At 41.6% G+C, this 12,517-nt stretch overlaps 1 protein-coding gene across 5 annotated transcripts in view; it reads right to left on the minus strand.

Moving 5' to 3' along the window:
- SORCS1 (sortilin related VPS10 domain containing receptor 1) overlaps positions 1 to 12,517 on the minus strand; it is a 574,694-nt gene that overhangs the window by 103,490 nt on the left and 458,687 nt on the right. For all 5 annotated transcript variants that reach the window (XM_061403397.1, XM_061403398.1, XM_061403399.1 and 2 more), the window contains exons 11-15: positions 7,426 to 7,528; positions 7,083 to 7,159; positions 4,770 to 4,861; positions 3,376 to 3,483; positions 584 to 701 (exon numbers count right to left, since the gene is read on the minus strand). In XM_061403397.1, coding sequence (XP_061259381.1) covers positions 584 to 701; positions 3,376 to 3,483; positions 4,770 to 4,861; positions 7,083 to 7,159; positions 7,426 to 7,528 — 498 coding nt within the window. The remainder of the gene's footprint in view (positions 1 to 583; positions 702 to 3,375; positions 3,484 to 4,769; positions 4,862 to 7,082; positions 7,160 to 7,425; positions 7,529 to 12,517) is intronic.

The following is a 12,517-nucleotide window of genomic DNA, read 5'->3' on the forward strand; positions in this document are numbered from 1 at the left end:
TCAAAAGAGAGATATTTTATCCAAGCATTCTATCGACAATATGAGCAGAGTAGCAGAGGGGCCAGGATGAAGGAAATTTTCCTACTAATTCCACAACCTTATAACAAAAGAAGCTTGGAAGGAGGCATAAAGCAGTACCTAATCCCAGGGAATCACAGTGGTGGGGAGAAAGAATTTTACTGGCACTCCTCACCCAGCCCAATTTTGCTGTTTTATGTCTCTGTTTGCATTGCTAGATAAAATTGAAGAGCCTTTCCTCACCCTTGCCCCCACACCCTGCAACCAGATGACATGCTCAGATAAATTATGTTTGGATCTCTGTGCTGAGTTGCTGTTTTGTTTTGAGTTGTAAGTCTAAGCCAAGCGCATTTGAATTTTATCTCATTACACCCTAGTACAATAAAAACATGAATTACTTCACAACAGCAATAAATGTTGAGTTTGTTCACTGCCATGGCACCCAGGACACATAAGAAACCACCAGACGGATGTTTTTGCCCAGAGAACCCTGATTCCTACATTTGAATGACTATCTTCCCCCAGTACTCTCCATGCCTCCCACCCAGGACACTCGTCCCCCTACCTGGCTGTGCAGCTGCCAGGGTCTGTAGTCCTCCTCGGCACAACGCCTATCGAAAATGGACTTGTAGTCCACTTTGACCAGCTGCCATTCAGAGCGGTGACTGAAGTGTCCAAACACTCTGCAGATGATACAAATACTCACAATAATAGCAATGCTGACAGGTGCAACCGCAGTTAGCATTTGTTGAATATTTACTACGAGGTTAGCACAATGCTAAGCATCCTATATAGGTCGTATTATTTGATCCCCAAAACACATTTCTGAGGAGGGTTGTTATTATTGTCTCCACTTTACCTGTGGGTAACCTGAGGCTGAAAAAGTTTTAACATGCAAAAACCAAAGACAAATCACCAAGAACTGGTAGAGTTAGAACCCAGGGGTGTTAGACTAAAAGCCTGCGGCTATATACTCCACAACAAGAACTGTTGACCAGAAAGAAAAAATAAAAATGAGAAAACAATCACAAATCTTGCCCCCTATGCAGTCCAAGATTACACTTCAGGTTCTCTCGCATTTAATCGACCTGGCCTGTGGTTTCCATACTATTTTATCTTCCCACCATTCCCAAGAAGAAATAGGCAACAAGGCTGAAGAGCTGTAACTACTTCCTACCCTGTTCATTCTACTTTCCTGACTCAGAGAAGCTCAGCTACTTAATGAAGTGTTTGAATCACCTATTGCCAATGTGAATAAAAGCTACAAGGCAGCCTTTACAGTCAGCTTTTTTCATCTGTGTTTTGTAAATATAAAAACCGAATAAAGACAAATTATAGAATAAATTGCTAACCCACTGGGTAAAAGTGTAACTGTTAGGCATATTAATTTTTGTTGCTCTTTTCTATTGTCAAAAAAAGAAAAAAGAAGTAAGGAGAAAAAAAAATCAGAAAATGTACCAACTGTTTACTTTGATTTAAAAATTTTCACTGTTGACAGGATCAGCTGCTTTAAAATCTTCCCTCTTCTCTGAATATTGGAAATAAAAGCAAAAATAAACAAATGGGACCTAATTAAAATTAAAAGCTTCTGCACAACAAAGGAAACTATAAGCAAGGTGAAAAGACAGCCTTCAGAATGGGAGAAAATAATAGCAAATGAAGAAACTGACAAACAACTAATCTCAAAAATATACAAGCAACTCCTGCAGCTCAATTCCAGAAAAATAAACGACCCAATCAAAAATTGGGCCAAAGAACTAAACAGACATTTCTCCCAAGAAGACATATAGATGGCTAACAAACACATGAAAAGATGCTCAACATCACTCATTATCAGAGAAATGCAAATCAAAACCACAATGAGGTACCATTTCACGCCAGTCAGAATGGCTTCCATCCAAAAGTCTACAAGCAATAAATGCTGGAGAGGGTGTGGAGAAAAGAGAACCCTCTTACACTGTTGGTGGGAATGCAAACTAGTACAGCCACTATGGAGAATAGTGTGGAAATTCCTTAAAAAACTGGAAATAGAACTGCCTTATGATCCAGCAATCCCACTGCTGGGCATACACACTGAGGAAACCAGAATTGAAAGAGACATGTGTACCCCAATGTTCATCGCAGCACTGTTTGTAATAGCCAGGACATGGAAGCAACCTAGATGTCCATCAGCAGATGAATGGATAAGAAAGCTGTGGTACATATACACAATGGAGTATTACTCAGCCATTAAAAAGAATACATTTGAAGCAGTTCTAATGAGGTGGATGAAAGTGGAGCCGATTATACAGAGTGAAGAAAGCCAGGAAGAAAAATACCAATACAGTATACTAACGCATACATATGGAATTTAGAAAGATGGTAACGATAACCCTGTATGCGAGACAGCAGAAGAGACACAGTTGTATAGAACAGTCTTTTGGACTCTGTGGGAGAGGGAGAGGGTGGGATGATTTGGGAGAATGCAGGATACAGGGTGCTCAGGGCTGGTGCACTGGGATGACCCAGAGGGATGGTATGGGGAGGGAGGTGGGAGGGGGTTCAGGATGGGGAACACGTGTACACCTGTGGCGGATTCATGTTGATGTATGGCAAAACCAATACAATATTGTAAAGTAATTAGCCTCCAATTAAAATAAATAAATTAAAAAAAAAAGAATTAAATGAGATAAACTATATTTAAAAAAAAAATCTTCCCTCTTTGTTTTCCACTTCTGATTTTCCAGAAGAAGGAAAAATCAGAGTTTCATATTTCAAATTCAAAGCTCATGTTTTGAAACCCACAGGCAGGCAAGCCATTAATCAAGCCTTTCACAAATTAATGATCATCACTTTCCAGACAGGAATGAGCGCAAATGTAATTTCACAAGAACAGACTGTTCTCATGGTTCCCCTAATATGCCTCACAATTGGGTTAGGTAAAGAGCCAGGGAAAAATAACATCCTTTGTGGGGGTGTGATCAAGCTCTGTGTTCTGTCTTAAAGTGAAATCATTCTTATATGCCTGTGATTTTCTGTATATCAAGCCTGTTTATTATTAAAGTTTTAAATTGATAGCTTTATCTTCTATTGAAAAAAAAAATCACTTAATTTCCCTAAGCTCGTTCAGTATAGGAAGAAAGAGGCTGCACCACGTTGCTGCCAGCCCACAGTACAGGTCTCCTAATAGCTAGCAGAGAGCCAAGAGAATGGATGCGTGCATTGTTCTTTCTTCTTTGCTAGGGAATCATGAAGTCAGATGCACTGCCTTTGCTAGCAACTTTAAAACTGAAAGCAGCAAGGCGAACAGGCTCAGCTAAAAACCACACGTTTCTGGATTTCTATGAAGACTAGAAGACAACACGGTTTTCCACTTACGTCATGATGAGAGTCTCTTCCCCAGGTTCACCCAGAACCCCATCCACAAAAAGGGGAATAGATGTGAAACTGTATTTGCTCCAAGATCTCCCTTCATCAAAACTCAACCTGATGACAGAAAAAAAAAAAAAATTATAGTCATCGGATCTCAAAAGAAAATCCTTTCAAAGAAAAGATACTACCAACGAGGACAGAATATATTTTGGAAGTACCTGGGGCATTGTCAAAGTGAGCCTTTGATATGAATAAGTGTTCTTAATTACACTAGAAGGTGGATATACAGCTAGCCAAGTGATTTGGGGCCCAGATGTATTATAACATCAATCAGTGGAGAGCTGAATGAAACTGGAATGATAAGTCGCTGATAGAACTTTTTTAAATTTGGATATCTTATTAGGTCTTAGATCTCAATGTGACCCTCTCTAAAACCTTGCTGTCATCTAGCAGGAGGCCCTGCAGGTGATTCTGAGAACAGTCACCTTCTGAGACCACTGCGATGGACTTAAATCAGCCACCTCCACGTGATCAAACCCTTAGTGGTATCCTTCGTACATTGTTACAAATCCTGGTTGACCCCCTGAGTGACTGGGTGCAGAAGAACAGGCTCTTGAAAGTAAGCGAGGACTCTGCGACTCTGATGGTCATACAGGATGTTTGCTTTCCCCTGCCCTTCTCTGGGCTGCCTTCCCTCAGGCTGAGCCTCTGGTTCTGTTATTTCTGCAGCTTTCCCTTTGGTCCACCAAAGTAAGCAACCCTGGAGGGAAAATCAAGCCTCTGACTGTGAACGAGCTCACCTGTGCAGAGAGCCACCTTCACACACACAGATAAAGGAATCTATTGAAAACCCCTCTGGAAGTTAGGCCTTGCATGTTCATCTACAGAAGACCTATAGGGAGAGTTTCAGAAAACCACCCTTTCCCGCCCGCAAAAATGAGGCCAAATGCGATCAGAGCAGAAGTGACACGCACTGCTGATCTCTGTGCAGAATGAACAGAGTGAATGCAAATATTAAACTTCGGGAGACAATATTTGGGATAGGTGGCTGTGAGAAATTAAGCTATTCAGAGATTATCCTTGACAACCACTCTACCCATGACTGTACTGAAAGAGTGAGGCGCTGGAGGTACTGATAGGGGAGAGGGGAGCTGTCACATTCCAAAACCATGTATAATTGCTCTCTAAAGGACACATGCAAGCTCCTTTTCTCTTTTTCACTCTCTCTCTCTCTCCTTTCCTCTTGCTTCTTATAATAAAGCAAAGGTATAAGTTATGTTCCAGCAGACCATGACAATTTACTACAAGCACGGTTATAGTGTGTCAGCCTGACTTAGACTGGTCTTAGCTGTGTGCAACCAGTCCTGGGTACAGGATTTAGGGGCAACAGGTGCCTTTACCAGAGATGTCGAATTGGGAGAGATGTGTGCTTCATAGCAACCAGGACTCCACCTTGATCCAGATACAAAACACTGTGCTCTTCTTCAAAGATCTGGAAGAGGAAAAGCACATACACAGCACCACACCCCCACCCACACACACCCAGGGTTCAGAGAATTAGTCTTCATTTGAGGCAAAATAATCTCTCCATGAGCCCCCATGATAGAACTGGGCTCCCCCAAATCTGTGGAGAGACACAGTTACGAACAGTGCTTCCCCAGGTGGGTGACATGTGCCACTGGAGTTCCAGAAAATGATTTTAGGCGCTCCACAAGAGAAATTTAAATAATAACTAAGAGTCATGTGTTCATATTTCTATTCCTGTCATTTTGTGGTGAGCTCTGTTGGGTTCCATTTATGATTATGTTGACATTTGTGCAACTGTTACATTGGGTCACATCTTTAGATCAGAGAAACCTTGGAGACACACTATTCCAATACTCTTATTTTCACAGATGAGAAAACTAAGGTTTAGAAAGAAGTGGTGACTTGCCTAGGACCAGGTAGACGATAATGGATGATGCCAGGACAGAGCAAATGACAGTGTCCTTTCCACATGCAATTACTTCAAAGTTTCCAAGTGTTACAGGGGACAGATGTTCCTGTTCAACTCACGGATTCTCTAGCCAATCATAGAGCAATTCTGATCAAAACGAAATCATACCTTTGGGTACACTGTCATTGGGTCTCTCTCTGTATGTGGAGAGAGGAATCTGAGGTCAAATGAAGACTGGCTAGAGACAATTTCTAAGTCCTCTCCATACGAGATGCATCTTGTCTTCTCACAGTCACTCTGTTACTATAGCCTTGTCTGTGATTGCACTATAGACATAATTGTTTCCACTCTGTCTACTTCTTACATTCAAGATGTACCCAGGACTATAGGAGAGACTTATTTGCTTTGTTTGGGATGTTACAAGGAAAAAAATGTGACCCTGGCTCTCTAACTATTGTCCATAGGAAGCTTAATAATGCATGTTCCTATATATATCCATGGAGAAGGAAATGGCAACCCACTTGAGCATTCTTGTCTGGCAAATTCCATGGACAGAGGAGCCTGGAGGGCTCCAGTCCATGGGATTGCGAAGAGTTGGCCACGACTGAGTGACTGAGCATATATATCTCCAAGATCAAAACCCCTGGAATTTCTTAAGCAAGTTTATTTCCTGCCCCACTCTTCTCAAAACATGTGAATCACAGTGCAGATTATGAAGCTAGGAGAGGGTAACTAGACCGTAACATGGACATCTTTGCCTAAAATTTAAAGCGCAGTGTTCTCACTGCTGTGTGATTACCTGTGCATTAGATTTCAATTTATGGTGCTAGTTATTGTATGATAATTAAATGTCAGTGGCTTATTAAAACATATTTATTGAAGTGTAACAACCAAGCATTAGGCACCTATTTTGTTAGGACTGCTAAACCTCATTAAGCGCCTGTTTTATAAGCTAGGAGTATCTAATTTTCATTCAGAAGAAAGAGGAAGCATTTAAGCTAAACACACTGGTTGAAAGTGATTCCATTCCTACTTTCCCGAACATATGCGCCCTGATGGTTATTACTCTGTCTTCTGCATATGAGCTTTAAACATCTCAGAGCACCACCTGGGTAATGGCTTTTTCTGAATCACTGCATTCTCCTCTATTCTGACTTCAAGGCAAGAGGAATTTACGGAGGCAACCCGGCATTAGATAGGTAATCTCCCTTCCAGGCTTCATGTTCCCTACATAACAAACTCTCTAGATTTCCTGCTTTCTTTTAAGGGGAAAATTCAGTCATATCTAATTTTGTTTCATTGTTACTTATAAACTTTCTTACATATAGGCTGTGATAAAGTGTCATTTTTTTAGGACTTTCCTTGTGGCTCAGATGGTAAAGAATCCTCCTACAGTGCAGGAGACCCAGGTTTGAACCCTTAGTTGGGAAGATCCCCTGGAGAAAGGCATGGCAACCCACTCTAGTGTTCTTGCCTAGAGTATCTCATGGACAGAGGAGCCTGGCAGACTACAGTCTATAGAGTTGCACAGAGTCGGACATGATGAAAGTGACTGAGCACGCACGCAAAGGCTCACTTATCACACAAAGAAATCAAATTTCATAAATATTTGCTGAACTCAGAACTTTTGTAAGCCATGAATAAAACAAATAAGGGAATAAACACATTGAGAAGCTTTAGGATTTATGTGTGACTGAATAAGTTCCCAGAACTGAAACAATCTGGACAATTTTTAACACATTTAAACACCAGTAACTTAACCAGGATACTTTCTTACCTGTCTCCAAGTGTTTCCCGCATCCGAAGAAACAAACATGCTGATGTCACTGTCTGACAACTCAGAACCTATATTACCTGGAGAGAGCACATCACCATTAGTGAAGAGAACTTTCTGCAAAAGCTAACGACGGGCTGTGCTGGCAGTGTGCACTGCCTGAGGTGGATTTCAACTGCAAACACTCTATCTGAGCAGGGTTTTTCAGCATACTTGCTTCAGGGTCAGTGGCTTAGGTGCCTTTCAAAAATATTTTTAGCTTGCTCATTAAGTTCCAAGCACAGCTACTGGGCTTCTTAAAATAAATACAATTTATAGCAGTGAGCAGACCAGGCAAGCTGCTTACCTGAAGCCACTATGATGCTGGGGGCTGTGTCTCTGCTGGCGATGATCCCTGATGTGTAGGGATTCTCAGAGACCTTAAGGTGAAGGTGTAGGGAGCAATAGGGCTGAGAAGAGGAGAAATGAGGATCATGAAAGTACACCATCTAAATGGTCGTTTAAAACTCAGATTCAGAGCTCCTATCCATTCATTCAATCATCCCACCCATCCATCCACCCATCCATGAACCCATCCATCCGCCCGTATTTCATTCCACAGATATCTGGTGCCCACTAAGTATAAGACACCTGCCAAACTGTTGAAGGAGAGAGCACTTTCATTTCAAGTCTAGTCTACTGAAATAACTGCCGTTTGGCCGTTCAACAAACATTTTAATACTTTATCTGCAAAACATGTGGTGTAGTTTTATGAAAGACTTAACACTGACTAAAATTTGGTCTCTGCCACTGAGGAGTATACAATTTAAGATCTTTCTATTGATTATCATAAAGGAATATATTTTAACAGCCATGAGATAAATACAGACAAAATATGAAATTCTAGGGGATAGGAGCCTACATTTAACTTCGGTTGAGGGGGAATTTCAAGGAGAAAATGGCGACTGAGGCAAAGGTGGGTAGGATTTGAATTGCAGATGAGATGCTCAGAGGGATAAAAGACATTTCGGGTCTGAGTAGTATCAGTAACAAAGAAAAGGAGCAGAAGAGTGGAGCTGTAATACAACAGGTAGTTGGGTAAGACCAATGAGGAGAAATGGGGTTTGAGATTGGACAGAAAGTACAGCCAGGCTGGAGGTGCTCTGAAGAAGTCACTTGGCATCTCTTAGTCATATGAAGCCTTGGTCTCAGTTCTGTAGAAGAAGCTGTATGACATGTGGAACTGTCTTTACATCCGCCAGACAACTGACATAATGTCTGTGTAAGGGTATTATCAGATTCAGTGTAATTCAACATAGAAGTTCTTGTAGATGAAACACGCAAATGACAACAATTTAAACAAAAATTTAAGGGACTTGTTTGTGCATACAAAACTCCATCAAGTTTTCAGATGAAGACATCAACAGTTTAAAAAAAAAAAAAAAAACCAAACAGGATAGTAAATCTCACACAAATTTCATTTAAAATTGTCCTTGTACTGAATCATCAACAACGACAAGTTTGTGACTGAACCCACGTCACTTTTCATCTCTCAGGAAGATTATTTTCTAATCTTATCGACTTGAGTTTTTGAAATCACCAATGTACCTCTGTTATTACTTTCATTCTGCTCTGTAAGTCTCAGCCAGCAGATATTCGGAGAGCGACAGAAATGCAGTGATTACATTTAGATGGGATAGAGTAAATGACAAACTAAAAATGAAACTCAGAAGTAAAAGCCCCCAAAACCCTGGTGAAATGACACAATGGGTCACAATAGGGTATTTCCATCACTGCCAACAGAGGGAGTAAACTCCCAAGGAATGATGACCATAATAAATGGTTGGCTTTGCATGAAAATTTCATGTACAGCTTTCAAAAATGGAATTCTTACTCTGCAATGTTCCATAAGGGTAAAAAGACCACCCCTGTAAGAAGAAACAGTCAGACCCCAAAACTTGGCTGCCTTTTGTCCAAGAGGAAGATTAGCGAGGGTATGGTATGCTACAGAGGCCCCAAGGAAGTGCTGACCAACACTCAGGCAGATGCTGAGACAGGATAACCAGAGGTGTCAAACCATGTGTCCATGAAAATGTTCCTGACAACTGCAACCTATCAGATCTTGCTTTCTCTGATTTACCACAGCTTATTTACCACGCACAATCCTGGATCATGTCATCGAGTATGCAGAGTTTTATCGCCCTAAGAGATACACTTGACAAATAAAGAGAAAACATCAAGTACTGCTTTACATCTTCTGTAAAATCTCACATAGAATCTAAAAAAGACAATCAATAAACACTTGAAATATCAGGCAGCACTTTGAAGTTAGGGCATGAAAGATCTTACTTTACTGTTCTACTCAAAACAATGCCAGAAGTACATGGGCTTAGGTATTATTATAAACCACATTACCAGAGAAACGTGAGAATATCCATGGTATTCAAAGAAATGATTACTATTATACTTAGACACGGGGGCTTAGTGGATGGCCTTTTATACCAACAGAGCAGGATAGCCCTGGCCAAGAGAGCACCCAGGTGGCAATCTTTAGTCAGCCACTGGTCACATACGTCATAGCCCTGCAGTTCGGAAGACTGTGAGACTAACTTGCCACCTGACCCAGGGATTATTTATGAGAGGGCACTTGCCATTACATAAGAAAGAGGGCATTTTCAATTGGTCATTTCAGCACTGCTCTGTTGCTATGGCTTTCGGAGGCCTGAGAAAAATTAATTTGGGAAGAAAGGACACCAGTTCCTGCAGTAGCAGCAACATTACAAACGATCTTTCTCGTGTACTTTTTTTTTCCCTCACTTGCACATTTGTAGTACTGGATTGCCCCCAACTGGTACAAGGAAAATATTCTATGGTTTTTTTCCCTTTCTTCCTTTTTTTCAAGAAAGTTACATAGTCCACATTGCAGAAAAACGATGCTAAGTGATTCATCTTCACTTTTTAAACTTAAACGTTTACACTTGAACAGTTTGGGATATTTATTAAGGTGAGGTCACCACAGATTGATAGAGAGGCTGTTATAATGTCTCTCAAACCACTGCAAACTCCTGGAAAACATGAGACAAGGCATTCCAGTTCTTAGGCACATTTTGCCCAGGAAGGGGGCACTTTGTCCATTTCTGCCTTCCTGCCTTCTTTTCTCCCATTAGGGAACATATACTGGATATCTTTCCAGTTCAGTTCAGTGGCTCAGTCATGTCCAACAATTTGCGACCCCATGGACTGCAGCATGAGTTATCTCTAATTTAGTATGAGTTAAAACACAGCTTATCCCAAAGGCCTTTGTCTATTTCTCTTCACTTCTCATATTAAAAATCTACAAAACCGTACACTGGAATCACCATGATCTAGGAGCTGATCTATAAGAACAGAGGGACCAACACATGTGTGTGGAAGCTGCCTGTGGTTCTGACTCACACGTAGGCATAGGGAACGGAGTATCACCAGCTGGTCAATACCGGGAGCAACTAGATCCTTAGTCGTCAATCTTTCTGGGGTCAAGTACAGATTTTGAAATTCTGATGCAAACTGAAGACTCTTTCCCAAGAAAAGGGCACAAAGGAAGCAAACACAAAGGTTTGCATTCAAATCCAGGGAGCTCACATGCTCCTGAAGAATACCGCGGACCGCTCACATGCTCCTGAAGAATACCGCGGACTGCTCACATGCTCCTGAAGAATACTGCGGACCGCTCACATGCTCCTGAAGAATACCGCGGACCTCTAGACCCCAATCACCTTCCTTTGGCCTTATTCTTGTATTTCTTATTTTAACCAACAAAATCCTTTGGCCACTGCAAGTGTCCAGTGAATGCCTGTTGAAGTCAATTGATCTACGAATGAATTGTTGTCTTCCTGGCACTGTGGGTGAGCAGCAGAGAAGGGTTAAATGATCCAAGACATCCACACACACAAGACATCCTACACACACACTTGTACAGCTTCTGATCTTGAGTTGGAATGTGGGATCCACTGAAGTTTTTGTCAGGAGTCGGGGACAAAGAAGAGGGTGGCCCCAGCCAGCTGGCTGGGTGGAGGGCATTCAGCACTGCTGAATATGGAAAGTGGCAACCAGTGCAGAGGAGCAGGAAGCAGGGTCGAGTCTCCTGGGGCAGCTGCAGCTTAGCTCCAGTAGGAAGCTGCCAACTGAACCCATCGAGAAGGCATGGTTTCTCTCCATGAAACACTAGGCTGTCCCTTGGGGCCTAAGGATTTGTTACAGGCTCAGCTCACATTTTGCCTCTAGGGAGCCCAATCCTGAGGTTCTGCAGTCAGGTGGACCATGACCTATAACACCCTATCTAACTGTACAATGTGGTCTTCAGGGGAAAGAAATCCCAGCTGAGCCCTCCAGGCAATCAATCTAAAAGTCCTAAAAATACAGCCCAGATTACCCTGGATGTCTTATTCCTATATAATGTATTTTACCAGGAACATTCCATTTGGGGCTGCAGTTCTGAACTTGTTCCACATTTGCAACAACCCTGCTGGGGAAAAAAAAAAAATCTCTTTTCTAATCACTAGGCTGTGTTTCCAGTGACACTGTCACTTTCCAAGTATTCACAACCTAAAATCTTTTTTTATCTCCTCTCTGCTACCAGCTCCCAAACCTAAGGAAGTTTTTAACAGTCTGGGTCTCCTAAAGCTCAAAGATCTTTCTTATTCTGTGCCTTGGCAGAGTTGTATATTATTTTTTTGTTGTTTCTTCTTCCTTTTTTCATTTTCTCCTCCTCATTCTACTGCCTGTTTTCTAGAGCTCAGATTTAAAGTACATTAAATAATAGGATTAAAGAGAGAGGAAGGCCAAAAGACTCTTGGGTACCGTATGTCTGTATCTCCTTCATTGATTTTTCCTCAGTCTCAATGAGCCTAGTGATTCTGTTAACTGTGGGGTCAACTTGTACACATGAACTTCAGAAGGTGGCTATTATAACACATTTTTCAGTGTGACTATCAATAGCAAGGAAAGGCTTCCACTAAAGTCCAAATACAAAACTCAAACATCTGTCCATGGCATGTCCGCCTGAAACAAGACAACACTCTCCACAACACAAATATTAAGCACCCACCATGTGTCAAGTATGGCTCTTGAGCTAACTCTTCGGTGACCAAAAAGAGCACCATGGGCCCTATGCTTGTGGAGCTCACAGTGAGTGGGAGGAGACATACTAGCAAGTCAACAGATGCATGTGCTGATTTCAGAGTGAGAAAGATCCTGAATAAAAAAGAAATTGGACCAAGTGCAGTTTCAGAGGATGCTCAAGAAAGCTCCTGAGATGGAAGGTTCTCAAACAAGGATCTGAATGCCAAGAAAAAGTCATACTAGAAGAAGGGCATTTTAAGAGATATAATATAATGGCAGATACAGAGCCTAAAACATAAAAGAGTGCAGTGAGCTAATGGTATGGAAAGGCATGATCTCTTCCCTCACCATGGCCAATG

The sequence above is a fragment of the Bos javanicus genome, chromosome 26 (assembly GCF_032452875.1).
Source record: "Bos javanicus breed banteng chromosome 26, ARS-OSU_banteng_1.0, whole genome shotgun sequence".
Taxonomy (NCBI): Eukaryota; Metazoa; Chordata; class Mammalia; order Artiodactyla; family Bovidae; genus Bos; species Bos javanicus.